Source organism: Theobroma umbraticum, unplaced genomic scaffold (assembly GCF_002168275.2).
Source record: "Theobroma umbraticum cultivar Fairchild unplaced genomic scaffold, ASM216827v3 scaffold_4.1, whole genome shotgun sequence".
Lineage (NCBI taxonomy): Eukaryota > Viridiplantae > Streptophyta > Magnoliopsida > Malvales > Malvaceae > Theobroma > Theobroma umbraticum.
Genome location: NW_018397258.1, coordinates 6,174,420 through 6,198,139, shown reverse-complemented (window position 1 = coordinate 6,198,139; position 23,720 = coordinate 6,174,420). Strand labels below are relative to the sequence as shown.

Below are 23,720 nucleotides of genomic sequence, written 5' to 3'. Positions count from 1 at the left end.
CTATCTAAGGTAGCATCTGCAAGTGTGGAAGTTTTCTTTTCCTACCTCATTTTATTTTGTGCTTTCTTCATTTCACACGCCAAGCAAGAGAAAAACCCAGAAACCAAGAAAATTGAGAAGCATGTAATTGGTCAGAATCTTGCTGAAGTTGACAAAACTTAGGTCATCTCATCATCAAAATCCCTTACTTGAGGAAAACATCATATGGTCCTATCTGGATGTACTCCATGCTTCGATGTTCAACTTGAGATTAGAAGGAATAAGCAGGTCATTCTTCCCTTCTTTTTAGTTCTTCAATAATGATACATGATGATTATACTTCTTAAACTATCATGACCTACTAATCACAAGCTATTTGTTAATTAACAGCAATGTCAGCCAAATTCTTTTTACACTTAACAGAACTTTTTAGCAACAGCTACAAGAAAGCTAATATGTTCAACCCTCAGAGAGATCTGCGGTAGATCCTGGCATCATCTTATAGATTCTGCTCCCCAGCTTTTGAAATTTTACAGATGCACATTTTATTTCTGCTATGCTTAACCCATAGAAGCTGTGCTGATTGAAATACTGATATTATTTACTATAAACAACTTAATGGTACTGGTTTAGTCATTTTCACGTGATGTACAAGAGCAGTGAGATATCTAGGTCAGTAAGCACTTATGGTATCCATCCATTACTACAGGCATAGGTCAGCAGAGATCATTAACTCATTTGCTGTCCAAAAATGCAAAACATGCAGAAAGTCCTTGGAAAAGCAATTCCCAAGAGAGAGTTTTAACTGAATTTTCCTACCATCTGTTTTAGAGTTCCAGTGCACTATTTTGCATCTCATTTGTTGTTTTTTGGCAATTTTCCTAACCTCTATTTGCAGGGTTAATGCAATTGTTGTCCTAAAAGAATCCCTTGAACAGGAAGGTAACAGCAAAACATGGTGTCTAAACTTCCATTAGCACTAACCAATGCAAACATCAAAGAGAAGAGAGGGAAGCGAAGGCTAAGTGCTTCCAGAATGCCTTAGCGGACGCAGTGAACAAATTTGAAAGCTTAATGTCCAACATAATCTGTTAATCTTCTCAATCAACATCCAGGTTAGCAAGTGCATAAAATCAGTGTCTTTCATTTCAACCTCTAAACAGCTCTGGAAATAAGTGAAAATCAATTTACTATCAACATAGCAACTTCCATTTCATTTCAATGAAGTGTTAAAAGTACACAATCATAGAAGATATTAGCATTTCAAAAAACAAAGGAAAATGAATCCTCCCCACTATATAACACTTAACAAGGGACAAATACAAGGAATACTTAGAACGCAATAAATTCTATTGAGTAATAAACTTTAACATTTTCAGAAGAAACTTTACATTTTTCATCAAGCTTTAGCCGGTTCATCATCATCTTCAATATCCCAGCTCAAATCCTCATCTTCTTCTGCAGTACTTAGTCGCTTTCTCAGATCAGCTCTGGAGCTAGGGCTCCCACAATGAGTCTCTTTCTTATCATCAATGCTGCTGAGATCCTCGATTTCATCCCACCCAAGATCCTCCTCCTCAGGCATTGATGGATGACTTGACACCACGGAAAAGTCACTGTCTTTACCATTGCCGTTACTAGACTCCGCATTATCACCTTTCCCTTCAGAAGCTACTTTCTCAACAGATTTCGACACTGAATCTTCCTTGCATACCCCTTCATCCTTCTCCAAATTGACTTTCTCAGTCACCACACCGCCTACACTTGACTGCTCAGCACTCCCCTTCCCCTCTTTATCTGAATCATAACTCTCCACTCGCAATTCCTCAACAGGATTCTTTTCCTTTTCCTTCTCAACTTGCTCCTTATTCTCCGAAAATTCACCTTTAGATTCCACATTCACCGCCTTCTCTTCCACAATTTCATCTTTTTCTTTCCTTCCCACATCATCTTTCTTTACAGAGGCGTTCGACCCCACATTTCTCTCATTTACCTCTTCCTCCTCATCATCTTCATCATCATCGACATCCCAACTCAACTCCTCCTCTTCTTCCCTTGAAATCGCTCTCTTAACAAGCTTAACCCTCATATCCTCAGCTTGCTTCAGCTTAAAAACTTTGAAAAAGTACCTACACCAAAATGTCTCATGATCAACCTCATTGGAAACACCAACAACCCTTTTATAAATACTCCTCAGTTCCCCATTCTCTTCCATCAATCTCTCAATCTCTTCCTTCTTATCTCCCAAAACAAACCCTGATTTCCACTTCTTATAATCCTCCAAATCCTCTGGCGCTTCACTGAAAGTATTACTTTCTCCCTGAATTGCCCTCACTTGAGCATCAAATCGACTGTATCGTTTCGAGTTCAAACTCCGTTGAGCAGTAAAAGTTTTACTATTGCTTTCGGAGGAAGAGGAATCGGATTCGTTATCGGCGGCTAGGATTGCATCCTTGCCTTGATTGATGATCTGAGCCGTTCCTTTTAAGACGGAGTTCCCGAACTCGTCAATCACGTGCCCTACGTTCTCTAGCGAGCCCTGCGCTACCTCGATTTCTTTTTTTAGACCCGAACCGAATTCCTTGAGATCACGACGGTAGGTTTCGATTACGGATTCGGATCTGGTCGTGATCGTTTTGATCAGACCGCCGAAGCTCCATCCGGTTAGGTTAGGAGTATGATTGGGATCAGGCTGTTTAGGAGGGGAATCGACGGTACAGTCTTCGGCTTTGGGGGAATCGGATCCGGATTGGCGTTGAGGAGGACCTGGATCCTCCTCGAAAACTGATTTGAAGAAATCCATGAAGAAAATTAGGGGTTTTTTTCGTGGGGTTGAGCCTTGATAGAGATTTGGGGGAAATTTTCAAGAGGATGTGAAATGAAAGGGAAATGAAAATTATGGATAAATTAGGGAAAACAAGGCCAAAGCTTTGGTTTGTTCTCTGCCATCAAAGGCCTGTGTGAAGTGCGCATCAAAAGGGGGTAGACGGGCAATTTCTGGTTGGTTATGACGGTGAACCAGACCGGTTCAGTTTAGACTCTTTGCTCTTTGAGTTCTGGCGTATCCAACGGAGTATTCTTTATTATTTAGATATTTTAATTTTAACTCTATTATCTGATTGGATATTAAAATATTATAATTATATGATTAAATTTTTGAATTGTTATTTACACTCCCACTCGATGATCTTAAATACTAATTGCTAAATATTTAATTAAAAAAATTAAAAATTAATTTATATATATTATTAATAAACATTCAATTAATAAATTAAAGTTAATTTACAGAAAAAATAAATTAAAGTTTAAAATTATGTTTATAACAATTAATAAATTTTAGTAAGTAATAAAAATATATAATTAAAATTTATTTTTTGTAATTAACTTCTGATAATAAGTAACTTAAGATCATTACCAAAATTCATGATTGATAATAATTCTACTATCAATAGTATCCAAACTTGATTAAGAATTATTTAATCTTACTTAATCGAGTTGAGAGTAATGTAAAGTAGTTGATTACAAGGTATTTATTGACATTTTTATTTGAAGCTACTAGTATCTATCCTAAAAGAAAATAATAATGAATTGCTCTGATTTTAGGTGTAACATTTTAAATAATTTTAAATTCGTAACCTAATATGTTTTGATAATTGCTATTGATAAGCAAAGAGAATTCTAAAATTTATATTCCTACAATAGTTTGTTTTATAATTAGCATTGCGGTGTAATTTTAGTTTGCATCAACTATCAATAAACTAATGCAGATAATTCACTGCATTTTCTGGTCTCTTTGCATCCTGGATTTATCTCTGTAGCAAATGGTGTTACCCAAGACAATTGGGCAAAGCAAAGTTTCATTTGAATGAACTTTGTTATGCCTAAGCCCATAGCCCAAATAACCATAGCTCCAAAGAGCCCAGCCATAAGATGGTGAATCCACGTGGCACCTACAACCAACGTCACCTTTCAGAATATCCTTAACGTGTAAGGAAGGGAATCACGTGAAGCCGGGTACACCCATATTCTCTCATTTTCTCTCTCTCTTTCACCCTTTTCGGCTTTCTACTTGATGATCGAACCGAGAGAGAGTGACATCAACCCAAACGTCTGATGCTGCTCTCGGTTTCTTGCAGGTTCAGTCCAGCCCAACCCCCCACCCCCTGAAGCCCAGATCAGGTCCAAGACCTCAACACAACTTGACTTGCTTTTCGTAGTTATCGTGAAGCCTGGTGGAATTAAGTCTCCAGGATGGACTTTCTATAGTTTTTTATGTTACGCTAACAGAGACAGAGATCAAAAGAAAGAAAAAAAGCCCTTCAAAAGCAGCAAGAGGTTTAAATCTTCTGGCATAGGAATGAGTAAGGAGATCAAAGTTCTGATTCATTTTGTTCTTACGAACACAGAAAGCCATAACAATATTGCAAATTTTTCAATACTGATTTTCTCTTCACATGGATTTAGTAGTAAAAGTTGAGATTCTCTTTTATGTGAAATAGACACCAACTGGTTTATCATTTTGTTTCTTCCGATTCTATTCTTGTTCCACATCTAATATAATCCTTGACACCAAACACATTGAAATGGATTGTCACTTTGTACTTGAAAAGGTTTTAGTAAGAGTTATTGAACCCGTGCTTATTCCAATTGAGTTACAATTGGCAGACTTGTTTACTAAAGCACTGCAACCTAAACGATTCCATCAAATGTTAGGCAAGCTGAATGTTCATAACATTCACAATTCACCTTGAGGGGGAGTCTTGGGTTAAGTAACAAATGAGCTGATTAAGGAAGCGCTGACGAAGAAGAAGATCGGGTTTGACATGGGACTTGCACCAAAGGTGAAAACACACAGTATAACTTGAAGAGTTTGGATGCACGGTTTAATCTAAGTAACCGCGGAATGAAGTACTTTAACAAGTTTGTATTGAGAGTTACTTTTTCCTGTAGTTAATAGTTTGTTAGCTGAGTTGGATAGTTAATTAGAAATTAACAGCAGTTTTCATTTCCCACCTAAGTAACTTTCAGTATAAATATCTGAACCTGAACTTTTTTTTAAAGAAAGTGATGAAATATTCATTTCACAACTTTCCCTTTCTTTGTTCTTGAGTTTTTCCTGGTTTTCACACAGCTTGAAGGGCCAGGGGAAAGATTCTTAATATGCACCAAAAATCAAAGTTTCAATCAGCTTTATTCCATAGTGGTGTTTACCTGGAGTGTATAAGGAATATTTTATGGCCCTCTTGCGATAAAAGCATCTGCTTAAAAGCTTCACTTAACATGGTATCTTAATTCATTTCTGCTACATCCACCAATCACCAGGCTAACTGATTTGCGGGTTCGCTCGGTGATTCGTGTTGCTGTTTAGGAATATATTAACTTCAAGCAAAGTAGAATTCCACTTCCAGGAATCCAGTAAATTGGCTTGTTCTTGCAAGCTGTATTTGCTTTTCACTAAAGCAGGTGAAGAAATAAGACATATTTTGGGACTAGAAGAGAGAAGAATGCTTCCAGCCTTCCACGGAAATCACATTCTTTCTTTTTGATACCCCAAATCCCAAGTATAGAATCATCCAAGCAAGGTAAGACACGTGTTCAAATAACAGCTCTCATACTTCCCATTTTCACCATCCAGCTGCATTACTTGTTTCTCTGTGGCTGAGTCTTTCATTCACGTCATGCAGATCCGAAGGGAAAACGATTTTCAGCGTCTTGGTTTTTGCCACAGGCTCTTCAACTTCATCATGAATAGCCTCATTGGTAGAGGCCCTAGACGCGTAACCCTGGGCCATCCTCTTCCCCAAGGCTCAAGCAATCAAGGGCCACAAGATGAATATGCAAGGAATGGGGTGCACGAACCACTCATCAGCCATGACAAACAAAATGGAGAGGAAAGCGTAAACTCGAAGCTCAAGGATGATCCGGATTCTGCAATTCAGATTCACTTCAGGCTAACAGAAGAGCTGGACTCTTGGACTCCTGTTGACAAGCTTGGTTCGTCCGACCATGTGGCAGCGAAAGATGACAAAGCAATGGAGAAGGGGAACGAATTCACTGGCTCGTCGGGGAAGAAGGAGATCCCACTGCTAAATGGTACTTTAGTTGGCACTACTAAACCCCAAGTCCATGGGGAAAATGAAGTACGTATTCGAGATGAAGGTTCAACAGACCCAAATATCATTATTTCTATAACTGATAGTGCCGGTCAGGAAGAGAAGAAAAAGAAGGCAGGCAATAAATTTCCTAGTCCAAAATTGCCAACAGCAAAACAACCTGATGTCTCAAAACCAATACTTACAGGTTTGGGCTTGAATATTAATGAAATTTCTGAAACATTTATCCAGAATACAAGGGCAAGAATGAGCAGAAACGTCAGCTGGATGGAGCCCGAAGAATCTTAGTTCATAATGTAATATAGGCAGAGCCTCTGGGTTATTGTTTAAATACACTCTCTTTGTTCCCAAACAAAAATTGATGAGGCATGCACCCAGCGTGCTCAAATGTGAAATGGCTTAATTTTGATATTTGTATCGTCATGATCAGATGCTTAGAATAAGAGTTCAGTATCAACTTAGTATGCATACGCAATGCATCTATTTTCAGCTATCTGGCAATTTGCTAGAGATTGAAATGCCAGATTTTACTGATAACCATCATATTCCAAAAGCCATGACGATCAATATTCTAGATAAATGAGTTAGTTTGTGAATAGATTTTAAGGGATATAACTAATGAGCTGCTAAATGAAGGGGCAGGGGTGCACAGCAGCACAAGCAAACATACAAAATACCTAAAAGTAAAAACAAAATGAAATATATAGAACAACACATTGTTTGGGCAACTTATGAACGGAATAGCCCACTACACGGTGTTTGGAGGTAAATATTACACTGCAAAGCTTTTCAGAGATACATGGAAGTTACTCTGATAGAGGTTCTTCCAATCTAAATCTAAAATCATCGTATACTTCATCCTTCCTCTGTAACACAATAATCCTTTTAATTTGAAGTATGCTTCTAGGAACCATATAATTGTAGTTAATTAGCGCAACAGGTTCATGCACAAACCCCTCTATTTCCCTCTCTTTGTCAGAACAAAAAACTTTCTACAATGGTTTTTTCTTGTACAACTTCACATCAAAACAAATTAATTCCGTAAAATTTCCTTTCTTATTTCTTTTGAGACTTCAAAGTCATGGTTCTCGGAATATTTGGCAGAATGAAAAGATAAGGGCATGTGTCAGCAATTATTTTTCGGGATGCAAGTATTAATATTCTTCTCCCCCTCCTTCCAATATTCATATATTCTAATTAAGAACCAAACAAAATATTAAAAGAAATTAATTGCCAACCTTTTTTTTTTTTTTGATATCTTACCTCTTGTCCCACTTCTAACTCCTCTAAAAATGCAAAGTCCCCTCTACCAGTTTCTCCCAGCGTCCCTCCTCTCCCCTCCCCATCCTTATTCTTCCAGAGACTGAATTGATGAATTATAAAGATCATATGGTGCCCAAAGATGATCAACAACGCAAGGCTTCCTTGAGTCCAGCCTCAACCAAGGCTTCCCTTTCCCACTCCAATGCAGCAAACTAATAGGCCCAGGATGCAAACTCCTACACCTACCCTCAAGGTTATCACCCCCTAATCCATGCTGGTTCCACCTGTGATTAACAGCTTTTATATTCCCAGCTAACACCAACAAAAAAGGTGGCAATGAACCCAAGGTGTATATCCTCTTCTGCTTTTGCACAGCCATCCACTCCTCTACTTTCTGCGTATACCCTCCCTGCCTCCACTTATCAACATCCACCACCATAACCCCAGTGTTGAAATAACATGGATGTCTTCCATCAAAAGTACTAGCCAAACCCTTGTCTGACCAGAACAAGTCCGTGAAATACTTTGTAAAATTTGCATGACAATATTCTGGTGCGGCCAACACTTTTCCTTCTAAATCAACTTCCCAGAGTTTCAAAATGTCGTCTACCACAACAAGGTCGGAATCCAAGTACAAAACACGCTTAACATCTGCTGGCAGGATATCAGCTAGGTAAATCCTGGCATAGTTCAAAGGTTGGTCCAGCGCTTGGCGAATAGATTTTGATATCTTGTCACGAACACGGTTGGGGTCAAAGCGGTAAACCCTGAAGTTGAGGTAAGGGAAGGTTGAGTTGATACTCACAAGCACTTCAGGCTCGTACTTTCCCCACAGGAAATGAAACTCCACGTTTTCCGGGCACGTTGAATGCTGCAGGATGGAAAGAACAGCAGCCATGGTGCCCCTGAGGTAGTTTGCGTCCAGTGTCATGGCAATGTGGATTCTGTCCGAGGCATTAGACCCGCAAATATCCCCATTGCGGAAGGCTGGGGCCTCTTTGAATACGGGGACATCCGAAGAAGGTTTTCGGATAATGCCATGGCGGATTCCAGTGGCAGAGTTGGTGGTGGCGGTGGCGGCGTTGGTGGTGAGAATGAGAGACAGGAGGCCGAGGAGGGGAAGAGAGGCCATCCTGCCTTCAATAGGAGGTTTTCAAAAGGGTACGGTGGGGATGGGATTAGGGTAGAAGAGGAGAGAGGGCAGCCATTTTGACAAAGGCTGGTTAAGAGAAGGTTTAGGGGAGGTTAGAAGGAACTAATGATTGAAAATTGCTGTTTTCATTTTATTAAGAGATGGGAAGGAGAGAGGTTGGTAGAGAATTGTGAGGAAGAGAAGAAACCTCGGAAGGACAATATAGGAAGGAAGAACTGAAAATGCAAAACAAAAACTTGGTCCAGTGTAATAAAATGAAACCAAAAACCTATTTTCCATTTCTGTTTATGTTTCTGTGTACCTTCCACTTTGGGTTCTTACATTCTATTTCCTTTCCCTAAAGGACAAGAAAAACAGGACATTTTAGTGCACATTTTGAAGTTGTTTGCATTTTTGTGCTGCTTTTTAAGTCAGTTTAGTCAAAGTAAAACATATCTTCCCAAATAATGAAAGCCTACTTGTCTGCCATGTTATCGAAAAATATAAGCTCAGATCAAATAAGGGTGGTGCCGATGGGGAAAATGGCTTAGTATATATACTACAGCAATTAATACAAAATAGAAATCTTTTCTTCCAGTATGTGAATTTTAGTAAAAGTTAATATAGGACAATAATATTTTGACTTACGGTATTCAATACATGAGTAATTTTTCTTTTTCTGACACCATAGAGCTAGCTAGCTAGCTAGGGGGACCAGATTAGGTAAATTAGCGTGGTGCTGAAAATGGTACAGCATTAGCAGGCTGGCTAGCTGTAAAGAACTGGAAACGAGCAGGAACTTTAGACATTGGTTTCCTGAGGTCAGAGAATATGATGAGCTAATGTTCGAACAAGAGGGCATTATCTACGAGGCGATAGAAGGCAATCAAATCATGGGGCTGAAACAACTCTTTTCTTTCTCCATTTCCCTAAAATGAGAAAATTTGCTAGTTCAGCAACTTACCTGTTCTGGGATTTGTGTGTTACAGGTATCACAAGAAAAGAGAAGGGGAAAAATTGTAGGTAGGGCTTCATTTATTTTTTGTAAGTGTGGGCGACAACATGCTTAGCTAATTCTTTATTAAGTATCAACTATACCCATTAATGAAGGAAGAAAAACCGTCCTGCTTGGAAATTAGGGCAAGCATTTATTAAATTGGTATTTTCTTCTGATCAAAAGGAGATTTTCTACAAGAAAAGTGGGATTAGCGTTTATGCTCTTGTTAGTTGAATGATCCATGATTCCGGACATATGCCTCTGTTGAACATTTGCATTGGATAAACATCAAAATCCGTGTTGAAAATTTTTCATTTACTATCATGCAGAGTATATGCCAATGTCATGAAAACTTAATTACAAGGCCCTCAAGCCTTCTTCATCACTCATTGTTTGCAAATTTAAATCAGCTATTTCCCTAGTCCCAAATTCTTCTTTGAGAAAATGACATCAAACAGTTTTTGAGTGCACAAAAGAGCCCATGACAATGTACTAAGTACTATGGAAAGGGGTGGTCAAGAATTAAAGCTCATCTTTCTGAGGTTCTTGAAAGCACTGTTCATCCCAAGAGTACGGGAACTTCAACTTAGCTGCAGTGTGAGGCATGAACCAGTCCTCATATATAAACCTAAATGCAAATTCGGACAAAAAGAAAGTATCATCAGCATTTATAAAAGAGATGAAGGGAAAAGAACAGCATAGAACTAGGAAAACAAGGTGCGGATACCCAGTACATACAAGGAAATTTTCAAAATACAGTTTCCAAGTTATATAAATAACTATTTTTAAGGGTTGCTCTGTAAATTCTATTCACCACATAGCCTCTTAAGCCGCATCTTCAATGATGCAAGATGCATTGTGCGGTTGCAATCCTGATTCAATAGTTGTAAGATAACTAAAAGAATATGCGCTAAAATTGTCATGCAATCTTAACCAATTAGAAATAATGGAAATAGATCATGTTTAGGGAAAGATATGTAGATTGTGCTTTTATATACCTATCCACAAATGATTTTGAGGAAGAGACAGTAGCATTACATGCTTTTAAAACGACGATGGATGGCTTTCCCTTTAAGCTTCCAACACCTCCTGCCTTTGCTTTCTTTTTCTTAAAAAACTGAATGCTAGTTAAGCTTCAAAGTACCAAGTAAATTTCCTTCCTGATGTACTCTGTTATAGGTGCTTAGATTACAAAAGATAAAGCCAAAAAGGGGAAAAAGCCCTCCTATAACTGGTTCTCTCAGGCCATTTGGCTGAAAGGTCTGGAAGATGCCATTAGGAACTACCATGCTCTAACCAGTGAAAGAATCCATGCAAATGTTTCAATCGACAAACATTTGAAGGGATGAAGCCAAACTACTAACCTTGGTTCTCTAATGACAACAGAAATATAAGAGATCCATTAACTAGTGGCAAAAATGTTGATGCTAGAGGATTGAAGAAAAATTACATACACTTTGATGGGAGGGCGAGATATTATTGCAAGCACTTGCAGATCCTCATGTTCATTTGTATTCCATACCTGAAATGATGATCACAAACAATTGAAAATGAAGAATGTCTGTTTAATAGATTGCCATATACAATTTTGATATATTTACAAGTAGAGATTTGCGAAGGTGAACCGCAGATGCAACATGATGCCTGCAACATTAGTCAAAGTGCTGTGTCTATGTATGTGTGTGTGTGCAGCCCACAAAATTCATCAAAGTACTTTGAGTGTGCATTTTGTCCCTCTCTCTCTCTGTACTATAATTCTTATGGTCATCACTCTAAGGAATACATAGTATATGGTTTACTCATTTTTGAAAATGCAAATTCACCCTCCAAACTTGCATTTAGTGGACATACCTAATTAAACTGACAACATTAACAGTCCTCCAAATCAACGGCAAGCACTTCGGAAAATGAGATTGAATCAATAGTGAGAAAGTTTTCCAGTGTTGAAAAGGAGGTTAGATACTCAAGGCATATCAGCATCTTCAATAGCATAGAAGCAAACAAAGGCAATGCACCTTGAACAAACTTATAGAGTAAAGACTAAACTAATTACGTGGATTGTTGATTCACTGGCTGGGGAAGTGGCTCAATGTTCCAGATAGATGGCCAGAAGTGGATTAAACTTACTTAAATTTGACAGCTTCATAATAACTAGCTTTGCAGTTTTCTTCTAAATAGTTAGGGAATTCTTGGTTCCTACAAGTTTTTTAAAAAAATCATAATTATTGTAATTGACCCCATTAACAATAACCGCATCAAATTATTATAGGCAAAACCTAATACAAAATTATCTCTGTTTCTACACATCAACAAATTTTTAATGGGAGAATGGTTTACCTGGTGAACATCATTGACAGGGATATGAAATGTGCTATTTGAAAATATAAAGTGCTCTTCTGGTTTTCCAGGGTACTTATGTGAACTTGAGGCAAGAAAGAGAGTGCCGCTCCCCTTGAGAACAACAAAAACTTCTTCACAAGAGTGCCTATGGATTGGTGTGCGCGATCCTGGAGCAAATGTTTGAAGCCAAACCTCAACCTGTGGAAACCCAAATATGTCTTACATACAATCCATAGAAAGAGATTCAACATCTTCATTTTGCCTACTACATAAAAGTTGAACTTCAAACTATTCATTGCTAACTCTATCTGATGTTTGTGAATATTCAGAAAAGTTGGTCAATTTATAAAATGCAAGATTATATATCAAAAGAAACATCACAAACTGAATTTGGATAAGGTTGGTTATTATATAAAACCTCTTTTAACCATATAAATTTACTGGCGGTTTCTATGTCATTAACTATGATACTCTAACAATATTACAAACAAAATAATATTGCAATAAACATTTCAAAGAGTCAAGAGAAGTAATTATTCAAATGAAGTAAGTGTATCCATACTTCTTTCAACCCATGCAAGAGTGAACCGGCAACAGTTATGTGGGATAAGCCTCCTCTTCCATAATCACCCTGTGGAAGTTCACCAATGTTCCTTACCAGAGTAAACCCTGTATCAAACCCCCACCACACCCCCCCCCCCCCCACAAAAAAAAAAAAAAAAAAAAAAGATTTATCATTTAGCACAGCCACTTATAAAGGGCATGAAGAAGAAAACTGAAGAAAATTCTGCTACTGTGTTTAAAAAACTTTCCCAATATTTAAAAAGTAAATAAATCAAATCAAAAAAACCCCATAAATCAAAGACCAAGAAACTACAACCTCCACTGATTTTTCCAGTCTATATAAAACATATATAGTGCAAACTAAAACAAGCCATTAGCAAAAATGGGGCAAATTGGCAAAAGCAATTGCTTTTTGAGCTAAACATACCCAGAAAGAAAAATATACGAAAAAAAAAGTCACCTTTGATGGAGCAGTGAGAAGCTTCGAGAGCTTGAGAGAATGGAAGCAAGTTGAAGAAGAAGAAAAAGAAGGAAATAAGGCAAGGTCCAACCATCTCGTCGCTACTTCAGAAACCGCTCTTTCCATTTCCCCTCTTTAAAAATTGACCCAAGGCCTTTTTTCTAATCTAATTGCCGTTTTTTGCCAGGTCATCACTATCCTTCCACGTGGGAAAATGCCACCAAGAAAAAAGACATTTTAAAATAACATTTTCCTTGTTCAGAAAAAAATATTTTTTCTTTATAAAATAGATTGTTTTCCTTTTTCTATCTAATTTTTGAAAAAAAAGAGAGAATGGATAATATAGTTATATGTCATTTTTACCCTTTACATAAATTTTATATCAAAATCGTATGTATATAAAATAACAAGTAATATTTTGATTAATAGTAATTAATTAATTATTAATAATAAAATACTTATTAAATTTAAAGTAAAAATATATAAAATTGAATGAAATAGAAGAATTTTTTTAATTTTTTAAATAGTTTAGAGTTAGCTTTTTTAAGTATCATGTCATCTAAAATGTATTTTGTTAAACATCACTTGAACATATCTTTACATTCATGGTCATATTTTAATTAAACCATCTTCAATTTTATTAGTGCTCACAAAAACATTTTAATAGTTTGAATTCGAATATTTTAATTAAATAGTGAAAATGATATGAAATTTATGAAATAGAAGCCAAAAACTTAATTAATTTTCAGGGTAATAAAAATATTCTTGAATTTCATCAAAGAGATGAATATATTTTCATGTGGAAGGAGTTTTTTTAGAAAATTCATGGCAAAAGGGCATATATAGAGAAATAAAGAATTATTATGAAAAAAAAAGAAAACTATTTTCCTTTTTGTTCTTCTATGTAGACATTTAAATGAAGCATAAGTTGAACTTTTATTAATTTTAAGCTTTAAAAAAGAAAAAGGTGAATCCAAATTATTAATTACTTCCTTGAATTTTTTTATTAAGTAAAATTTTACAATTAGTCCCCATTCCCTATCAAAATGATAGATTTAGTCCCAATATAATAATTTATAAAAATTAAATCTCTATAATTTTCAAATTTGATAATATTAGTCCACTATGTTAAAAATTTTCTATTATTTATATTGTTATGGTATTTGACTGCATTGACATGACATTTTCTTCCCAATGTGATAATGAATCTAATGACATTGCAATGATAAAATTACATTTCATGAATGATGCAATAATAGTGTCGCTATGATGTGATCAAGCTTTGGTATGGAATTTATAATTACGGATTCGAAGTAACCCAATGTGAGCTAATAGTTTCAAAAGAGATTGAAAAAGTAATATATTAAAAATACGAATAGATTTATGAGATTTAGGTAAAAAATGTTGTTGGACAGAAAATAATAGAATTCTTGTCTTCTATAATTTAAAATAGTAAAAAAATTATTGTGAAACAGATAAAAAATGTCAAATCATCATTAATGCATTATCATATATTACGTCAAATCAATAAAAAAACATCATATCAACATAAATAATAGTAAAGTTTGAATACTATTAACAATTAAATTAATATTGTTAATTTTAAAAAGTATAAGGATTTAGTTTTTACGAATTATTGTATAGAGAACAAATCCACCACTTTGATAAAATACAAAAACTAAGTTGATAATTTAACTTTTTTATTAAATAAATTTATTTTTTATTGTACTTAAATCAATTTTATCTTATAATTCATACCAAATAAGTTCTTATGTTGGTTGGCAAATGTCACTTGTATCAAGTGCCCTTAACATCTATGTCTAGCTAATATATTTTGCAGATATGAATGTTGACACACACTTTTTTGACTCAACGAAATTGGTTAAGTGAAAAAGTTTTCCATTCAAGACATGATTATTCTATTTAGTCAATTTTGTTAGGTTAAAAAAATCATGTTATCTTGTCTTCAGTGAAAAAATACTAATCATGAATGCAACAAGAAGTGTTTTTTTGTTTTAAATTGAGATAATTCGTAAACTTGTCTAATATTTTTATAGAGGAAAAACATGGTTAATTATAGCACTATTTCCATATAATATTTTGTCACAGAGAAAGGGCTATAAATCTAGCAATATGTTTGATAATGAAAACAGTACTAGATTGAGAAGATGGGGGTTTTGTAAACATTGAAATTCAAAGGAAAATATAAAGATCTAAACTTCTACTTTGACCACCAATATAATGGTTTGCAGATTCATGTTTGAGTAGTTTGCAAACTTAGAACATGTAAAAGTCCAGCCATGGCCCCAGGCGGGAAGGCCGTTCAATACAAGAGTCTGAGGGGGTGGCTTAAACATTAAAGCTCATCTCTCTGCGGTGATTGAAGACATTGTTCATCCCAAGGCATGGGAAACAGCAACCTTGCTGCAGTCTGAGGCATGGACCAGTCCTCATATACAAACCTGAAAGGCGAAGCAAACAGAGCAACAATTTCCTCAGCTTAGCCTTTGTAAAAAAAGGATGAAAGAAACTTGAAATCAGCAAAGGAACAAGGAAAATAAGTAATGAAGGCCAAGGACATCCTATCCATAAAAAGGAGAATTGAATACTATATACTGACAGTAAAATGGCCAAGTTTAATGATCTGGTGATTCCGGGGAAAGTGAATGCTGTCTACACTAAATGGATAATGTAATATGAAAATAATAAAGATGCATGTTCAGGAATTTTGGAAAAGGACTGGAGAAGAAAACTTGCTCACGCTTTCATAGGAGGGCGAGATATTATTACAAGAACTTGCAAATCCTCGAGTTCATTTGTATTCCATACCTGCAGTGAGGATCATAAACATTATTCATCAGGCAGTGAAGAACAACTATACAGGGTCTACTAGATTGCCAATTTTCCATAGAAGAAAGTGTTCTTTCTTCCCCTGATATAACTATGAGCATGCCTATCTATAACAAGCTGAAAGCTTCTCTGCTCTTTCATAATCCTGGGAATTGGGAAAGGGACATTGTTAGGCATAATTGGTCGTATAATGGTCTAAGTGTTTTCATCTGAAGGTGAGGCAAGAAACAGAGTGCCAGTCCCTCTGAGGACAACAAAAACTTCTTCACAAGCATGCCCGTGAATTGGCCTGCGTGTTCCTGGCGAAAATGTTTCAAGCCATATCTCGATCTGTGGCACGAATCCCACCAAAAAACAAAAGAGAAAAAAGAAAACGACTGTTAGAAAACCTAAAGAAGAGAGAGAAACCAACGTCTTCAACTCAAACAGAGTTTTAGTGAAAGTGAATAGCTTACTTCTTTCATCCCATGTAAGACAGAACCTGCAAGAGTTGTATGGGATAAACCTTTAATTCCATAGCTACCCTCTGGAAGCTCGCTAATGTTCCTCACCAGAGGAAACCCTGCATCAAAAAATCCATTCAAAGATACTGCACATAAGTCGTCTGTGATCAACAATCATTTAAACTGCCCATCGGTCTTTAAAAAAAGGGCAAAACTGACCATTGATGGGGTATGGGGAAGCTTCAAGGGTTTGAAAGAATAAAAGGAAGGTTAAAAAGAAGGATATGAAACAAGGCCACCGGCTCATCTCCTTTCTGGTTCTGAAAATGGCGTATCTGGACTTTCTTCTTACAAATCTTCTAAACTTGCCCCCCCGAAATAAAATTTTGTTTTTTAATAAGTAATAGTCTACGTTAATGGGAAGTAAGTAGCCTCCCTTTTATAAACGAATGGGAAGTAAAAGTTAGTCCCCTATCATAATTTAAAAGAAATGTTTTATATTTAATATAATGTCCTTGCAAAGTTTTTTTTTTTATAAACTAATGCCATTCTTATGGCATTTATATATTATTATTTAATCACAAAGTGTGATTTTGATTTTATAAATTTATATATTATTATTTAATCACCTAGATTATTTTGATTTCATTAATATATAAAGCTAAAAATTTAAAAGTTTTTTAAATATATATATTTAAAATTATGAGCATTTATTTTTGAGAATTTTTAACCTTTAAATTATTTATTAACGAGATAAAATATTTGATCCGCTAATAGTATATAAAATTTATGAATTTATAGTTGATGTGATAATAGTGTATAGTATAGGTTAATAAAAAAAATTTTAGACTTAAAATTAAATATTAAAAAGTTTATAATGATTAATTAAATAATAAATAAAATATTTTATCTTTTCTATCTCTTCAATTTTATCATCATTTTCTTTTTCCATTAAAATTAGGTTTTGTAAAATTCTGTAACTTCAAGAGTAATTTTTAATTTTTTTTATTTTTGGTTTGAACCTTTAAAAAGAGATATGAAGGAAACAAAATTCAAATAAATAAATGTTATTAGCAAAATCTTATAAGTTAACAATTTTGCTTCTAAATAACAAGATTAAGTCAAAAATTGTTTTTTTCCACAAACATTAGGTTTTTTTTTTCATTGAATATAATCATAAAACTCTAAAATCCTATCAAAATCAAAATTCTTTTGAGGTGTTATTTAACCATTTTACTAAAATCTAAAATGCTAGTAAGTTTAAATTTAAGATGTTAAACCAAATTACATGGTTTTTGGTATTTAAACTAAAATCATTATCTAGTATATGTTACATAATCATTTGAATTTTTAACTAAACTTCATATTTTCAAGATTTTACATAAAAATCAGTCCATTTTTAGATGAGATATTATGAATTATTTTAAAAAACGTTTCAAAATCAACCTATTTAAGTAAAAGTGAATTTCGTTTTGCAACGCGACGACAAAGAGAGGTGGGATATGGCTTTTAGGAAAAGAGAATTTTTTGACTTAATCACGTTACTTAAAAGCAAAATTATTAACTTAAAAAAATTTTACTAATAAGATTTATTTATTTAAATATTGTTTCCTCAATCTTCTTTTTTGAAAAGTATGCTTTCTCAATCTTTCTTAGAGTTTTAAAAAACAAAAAAAATAATCTAAAAATCGCCTTTGAAGTTGCACAATTTTTGCAAAATTTAATTTTAATGGAACAAGAGGATGGTGGAGTTAGAGAGAAAAAGAAAACCAGAAAAAGAAAGGTTAAGAGATAGGCAACTGAAAATATTTTATTTTTTATTTAATTAGTTATTATAAACTTTTTAATATTTAATTTTAAGCCTTTAAAGTTGTTTATTTTACTTCATTAACGAGGTACCAAACCTTGTATAGAAGCTCTACATTGATTGTGCATTAAAAATAAATTCAAAAATTATATACTAATAATATATCAAATATATATTTTTTTAAAAATCTATAAATATAGAAAATAGAAATAAATTGTTGTGCATAAAATTGGGCCACACAAATTGGATTACTTCCTTCCCTCAATAATTCCAAATCCTTGGTTAAATTTAAAATTCAAAGTAAATATTTTAAGTACAAATGAAATGGTGAAAATGCAGATGAAAAAGCCTATTCAGGCATGTTCGAAAAGTCAAAAAGAGGAAAGAGCTTACCTTTATATGGGCTATGGCTACAGTACATCTGTTCTGCCATGTCATCGGAGTGCGCCACGTAGGAAAAGCAACAGAAAAGAAACAAAACTAGAGCAACTGAGGGGAAAAAAAATCTACTAGTTCTAAATTTGATTGACCCCCGCGTCCTCACCAGTCACCGCTTACCTCACTTCGAAACACGGGGCTTCACTTCTAGGCTGCACCCACACTGTTCCACCCTTCTCCGGCCAACGGCAAGGCGGCAACGGTCGTCTCCGGCTAATATTCTGAGCAGGTTATTCTTCATATTGATTTTTTGCTTTACTGTTTCTTTTGATATTGGAGTACGTTCCTACTGAAAATGATAATCTAGCTGCTGAAAACATAATAGACAAGTCAAAAACAAGATTTAGGAGCTGTGAAATTTGGAGTATTAGCTAATTTAGTGTCTTTAATTCGAGAAAGGTAGATTCTTTAGCTTCTATTTCTTCTTCTTGGTCTGCTTTGTCTTTTTCTTTGGTGTAGGAGTCTGGATAAAAATGATGGTATATTTTTACTGAAATGACGCCTAATTGCCATTTTAGCGGCTTGGGTTTCCACCCAAGCACCTAAAAGTAGAAATTTCTTAATTTTTCCAGTAACAATATAACCTTTTCTGAGGTCTCATTGTATAAATTCATTTTCTTCTTATCATCTAAAATACCCCATTTTAGAGTTGATTTTCCTTGCTTCTTGGAAATGTAATTTATTTGGTCTGCTGTTCTGTGTTGTATCTTTCCTACCAGTGTGAACTGTGAAATTATGAAGATCAGAAGCTATGCTGGCATTACAAATCCTAGTTTTTTGCTCGTACATTCAGAATTACCTGCTCTTACCTTCCATAAACCCAAATTAACTTGGACATCGACTCTTAGAGTCCCTAGAAACTATGAGAGGAATTTTGGATTGATTACAAGGGTTCAGTGCTCCGTTGCTGATAGAACCTTTGCTTCTACATCTGTGAGTTCATCTGCATCAAAGCCAAAAAGTGTTCGTTTGGGTCGGAAACAAGACGATTCCTCGTCCTTGTATAGTCGCCCTAGTTTGTTGGAGATGAAGAAGGAGAGGATGGCAAATCGTGCCAAGGTTTATGAGTTTCTGAGGGGACTTGGTATAATTCCTGATGAGCTAGATGGGCTAGAACTTCCTGTCACAGTTGAGGTTATGCAGGAACGTATAGATTTTCTTCACAAATTGGGGCTTACTATTGAAGACATCAACAATTATCCACTTGTTCTTGGTTGTAGTGTGAAAAAGAACATGATTCCTGTGCTGGACTATTTGGGGAAATTGGGTGTTAGAAAATCCACCTTCACAGAGTTTTTGAGAAGGTACCCCCAAGTTCTCCATGCAAGTGTTGTTGTTGACCTTGCCCCAGTAGTGAAGTATCTTCAAGGGTTGGATATCAAGCCTAATGATATTCCTCGGGTCCTTGAGAGATATCCAGAAGTCCTAGGATTCAAGCTTGAGGGAACCATGAGCACATCGGTGGCTTATTTAGTAGGCATTGGGGTGTCAAGAAGGGAAGTTGGAGGGGTCTTAACAAGATACCCTGAAATTCTGGGGATGCGAGTAGGCCGTGTGATCAAGCCATTTGTGGAGTATCTTCAAGGCTTGGGTATTCCAAGGTTAGCTGTAGCTAGATTGATAGAGAAGAGGCCTCACATCCTTGGGTTTGGATTGGAGGAGAGGGTCAAACCAAATGTTGAATCCCTTCTTGAGTTCAATGTTAGAAGAGCATCACTTCCATCTATAATAGCACAGTATCCTGAAATTGTAGGAGTTGATCTTATACCAAAGCTTCTTGGTCAAAGGAGTTTGCTTCAATCAATTACTGATTTGGGTCCTGAGGATTTTGGGACCGTTGTGGAGAAAATGCCTCAGGTTGTGAGCCTCAGTAATACTTCTATGGTGAAGCATGTGGATTTCCTAAAGGATTGTGGTATTTCCTCGCAACAAGTGAGGGACATGGTTGTGGGCTGTCCCCAAGTGCTTGCTTTGAATCTTGACATCATGAAACTTAGCTTTGATTACTTTCAAATGGAAATGCAGAGGCCACTTGATGATTTGGTTGCTTTCCCCGCATTCTTTACTTACAGTCTTGAGTCTACTATAAAGCTTAGACACAAGATTGTTGCAAAGAAGGGTTTTAAATGTTCTCTTTCGTGGCTCCTTAACTGCTCTGATGAGAAATTTAAGGAACGGATGAACTATGACACCATTGAGATGGAGGAGATGGAAATGATGCCTTCTTTTGATATGAATTCACTGATGGAACCAAGAAGCAATGAGTCTGATTCTGAGTATGAGGATAGTGATGATGAATCTATATAAAACAGTTGGTCAGGTTCAGATACAGTTCCACAGTAGAGATTCTTGGTTTTCTCAAATCAGATCATTATGTGGAGAAGGTGGATGCAATATTTAAAAGGTAAACTTTCTGTTAAGCTGAAACAGATGGATGGACTATCTCTGCCTTTATTAATTGAATGTCGCAGACTGCCTTAACCATGTTGTCTTATATTTTGCATAGCCTCACATGACAAAAGACATGGTTTTGGTAAGTCCTAGTGTCTGAAGTTAGGGTGATGTGACAATTTTGGTTTCATTTAGGAAATACATATAACATAGAAGTATGTACACTTCTGGTGGTCTAAGAACATTGTTGCTGACTTGCCTCAGTTGGCCATTGTGGCTGGATCTCATTAAAATCCTTTGCAGAAATAATGACTAGCTGTAGTTGGCTGGGTTGTAATGTGCATCACTGCCGTAGTTGCATTTTCTCCTTCCTCTTCTTTCTTATTCTGTGTGTTTCATTGCTTGAGTGTTATTTTTATCATAAGCTTTAAATGTATCATCATTGACCACTTACCAGAATCCACCTTCGTTTTTTCAGCCATACTTAGGCGGAGACTGATGTTCCTTCTGATATAGTGCGCTTTGGAGTTTGGCATGTGGTTGTTGATGGATACAGATACCTAGAGTAGACACCATAAATATCAATGCATCATGTTTCGATTCTCCAGTGTGTTTACAATTATTCTTTTCTTTTTCAGTTGTGATTTTTACCACATAATAAGGTGCTTGTTTAGATATCAGCATCTGCATTCAAATACGAGACATCTTGTAACTACTGACTTGAATTCTGACAAAAATTTGTGTAGCGTATATGACATTCATTTCATCCTTTTCTTCTGATGCTTTTCATGAATTCTTGAGAATGAATCCTTGGTGATGGTAATTCTGTCTTCTTTGGCTTCACCAGGTTTAACTTGCAAGGTATAGGTTTTACATGTATTGTTGTTAATTGAGTCCATGAAAACTCATTAGTGAAAGGTGTCCACCGGAGCCTCTGTTGCTACCTCTGCCAAAACCATCATCCTACTTACCATTGCTATGCTATCGAATTACAATGACCTACCAATAGCAGCGTCCCCTTAGGCTCCGCCTAGTGGGGTATCTGATTCATGCTGGAATAGAGAAATGAATACCTAACGGCATCTAGTAATCTCCTGTGACATCTATTCAAATACAATAACTACAAACGCGCCATGACAATTTCACAGATTTATCAGTTTGCATGCCAAAAGAAGACACTGAAGAGATTCAGAAAATTCAATCCGTAGATTCTCCAAATGGACTTGTGAGTGTACACAAAATTCCTGAGAAACAGCTTTGAAGCTTGAGTTTCAAAAGAAAAGAGAGAACCAGCCAAGACCCCAAGAATATAGATGAATCGGTATCAGTTTTTAATTACATTTCTAAGAGATATCTATTTGAGTCTTACTCAGATGAAACAACCACCCCCTGCCATGTTAATCATGAATAATCATCGTTCTGGTTGTGAGTTACCGCAATAATCAGATTGAAGGAATTTTGTATCTCGCATGCATCATGGGTTTGAAACTGGGGATCATTTAAGAATAATAGCTCCATGATCCAATCAAAGGCCAATGCAATTAATTCCTACTCTGTTTTCTGTAGCCATCCAAGCTGTAGGAAGCACATATCGATTCAATAAGAAAAATGCTCACAGACGGTAATTGTGTAATAGTAAAAAAAGGAGGAGATTATCCACGGGTAAAAGTACCTTCCAGGCATACATGGCAAAGAAGGCTATGGTGTCAGCAGACCAGACGACCGCAAAAGACTTCCAAAAGAAAGGGATTGTAACATTGAGCAATGGCACGATGAGAAAGAGATAATTAAGAGCTTCTTTTTCATTTTTCGAGCAGTCTCGGGCTCGAAGGGAGGGAATTGCTGTAAAGAAATAGGCATTAGTAAGTAGTAGCTGAATATTGTAGTTTGCTGAACATGCAATAGATGATGCACTGCAAAATTTTCAATGCATCTACTGAAACCCTTGGACCAGAATATGCAGTAAATTAATTAAAAGCTTTCAGGGATTAGGGTAGTTTAACTCACTGAACATCCAAATAGACCACATCCCCATCAATCTCCATATGTCAGGTTGATTTGATGGGAATATGAGATTGAAAGATAAAGCTCCACCCAACAACATTGAGACATAACCTTGAACCTCAAAAACAGTATACAAGGCAGTTCCAGGCACAGCAGGGTTTTTAGTAGCTGTGGAAGCCCTTGGTGCAAAGGTTGCAGCAGTCTTCTGAACCACCTGTTTTCAATTATAATGGATGGACATCCTCAAAATCAGCCTGAAATTCCAAAATCAACCAATTTTCCATGTAAAGATAAACCAAACATCAAAACCCAACCTTTTTGAGGTCCTTGTCAAGGGGTGCAGTGGAAGGGGAGGGAGTACTGGAGATGTTGTTGCTTCCATTTTGGGGTTCAGCTTCTAAGTTTTCTTCTTTGGGTTCTTCCTGAACAGTTTCAATCTGTCTATCTACTTCATTTGCCGCATTGGCATGTATTTGCAGGGATTTTCTGCAGCTGAGAAACTGGGGATTATTGTTGTAACTGAAATTGAAAGAAGTTGGTAAAGGGAACTTTGAAACGCCAAAGTTGCAAAGAGGCGTTGAAATCAACGAGTACATGTTGAATGACCAACACGCTCTCAAATCAATTCTCTCATTGAAATCCAGAAATTCTTGAATTTGAAACCAAAAATACCAGATGGGTAAGAGATAAGGAACTCGAGGCTAAATTTTGCTGTTAAAAATGGCGCGATTGTCACCATATAAACGACGCCGTTCCCCCTCGGACTACTCAAACCCGGCCCAACACTGCTCACCCCCGCAGCAATCTTTCATGACCATAATAGCCTCAAACACGGACCGCAATTCCTCCAGGTTTTCAAAGTAAACCAGAACTATCTCAAGCCCCAAACAGGAAAATGAGAAAAAAAAAGGTTCTCATTGGCTCGTCCACCATGGACAT

At 36.0% G+C, this 23,720-nt stretch overlaps 4 protein-coding genes and 2 pseudogenes across 5 annotated transcripts; 1 reads left to right on the top strand and 5 right to left on the bottom strand.

Annotated features, from left to right (window-relative positions):
• Window positions 1-1,165: 1,165 nt before the first annotated feature.
• LOC110413546 (BSD domain-containing protein) lies at window positions 1,166-3,040 on the bottom strand. The gene has a single exon (XM_021424402.1). It carries the CDS (start codon window positions 2,780-2,782, stop codon window positions 1,379-1,381), a length of 1,404 nt encoding a protein of 467 aa, XP_021280077.1. The 5' UTR covers window positions 2,783-3,040; the 3' UTR covers window positions 1,166-1,378.
• Window positions 3,041-5,585: 2,545 nt separating this feature from the next.
• On the bottom strand, window positions 5,586-8,624 carry LOC110413780 (putative galacturonosyltransferase-like 4 pseudogene; annotated as a pseudogene).
• A 1,143-nt stretch (window positions 8,625-9,767) lies between these two features.
• LOC110413781 (auxin-binding protein T85-like) lies at window positions 9,768-12,979 on the bottom strand. The gene is made up of 5 exons (XM_021424735.2): window positions 12,849-12,979; window positions 12,387-12,493; window positions 11,822-12,022; window positions 10,939-11,006; window positions 9,768-10,112 (listed from the first exon to the last, which is right to left on the bottom strand). Exons 1-5 carry the CDS (start codon window positions 12,940-12,942, stop codon window positions 10,007-10,009), a joined length of 576 nt encoding a protein of 191 aa, XP_021280410.1. The 5' UTR covers window positions 12,943-12,979; the 3' UTR covers window positions 9,768-10,006.
• Window positions 12,980-15,046: 2,067 nt separating this feature from the next.
• On the bottom strand, window positions 15,047-16,530 carry LOC110413782 (auxin-binding protein T85-like; annotated as a pseudogene). Its single transcript, XR_016351072.1, has 5 exons — window positions 16,361-16,530; window positions 16,154-16,260; window positions 15,864-16,028; window positions 15,610-15,737; window positions 15,047-15,310 (listed from the first exon to the last, which is right to left on the bottom strand). The product of XR_016351072.1 is annotated as an auxin-binding protein T85-like (transcript).
• A 1,939-nt stretch (window positions 16,531-18,469) lies between these two features.
• BSM (Mitochondrial transcription termination factor family protein) lies at window positions 18,470-21,832 on the top strand. Its single transcript, XM_021424768.1, has 3 exons — window positions 18,470-18,615; window positions 19,106-20,790; window positions 21,256-21,832. The coding sequence occupies exon 2, from the start codon at window positions 19,122-19,124 to the stop codon at window positions 20,691-20,693; it is 1,572 nt and encodes a 523-aa protein (XP_021280443.1). The 5' UTR covers window positions 18,470-18,615; window positions 19,106-19,121; the 3' UTR covers window positions 20,694-20,790; window positions 21,256-21,832.
• Window positions 21,833-21,964: 132 nt separating this feature from the next.
• On the bottom strand, window positions 21,965-23,491 carry RPH1 (resistance to phytophthora 1). The gene is made up of 4 exons (XM_021424770.2): window positions 23,096-23,491; window positions 22,785-22,995; window positions 22,450-22,619; window positions 21,965-22,352 (listed from the first exon to the last, which is right to left on the bottom strand). The coding sequence occupies exons 1-4, from the start codon at window positions 23,375-23,377 to the stop codon at window positions 22,326-22,328; spliced, it is 690 nt and encodes a 229-aa protein (XP_021280445.1). The 5' UTR covers window positions 23,378-23,491; the 3' UTR covers window positions 21,965-22,325.
• Window positions 23,492-23,720: the final 229 nt, after the last annotated feature.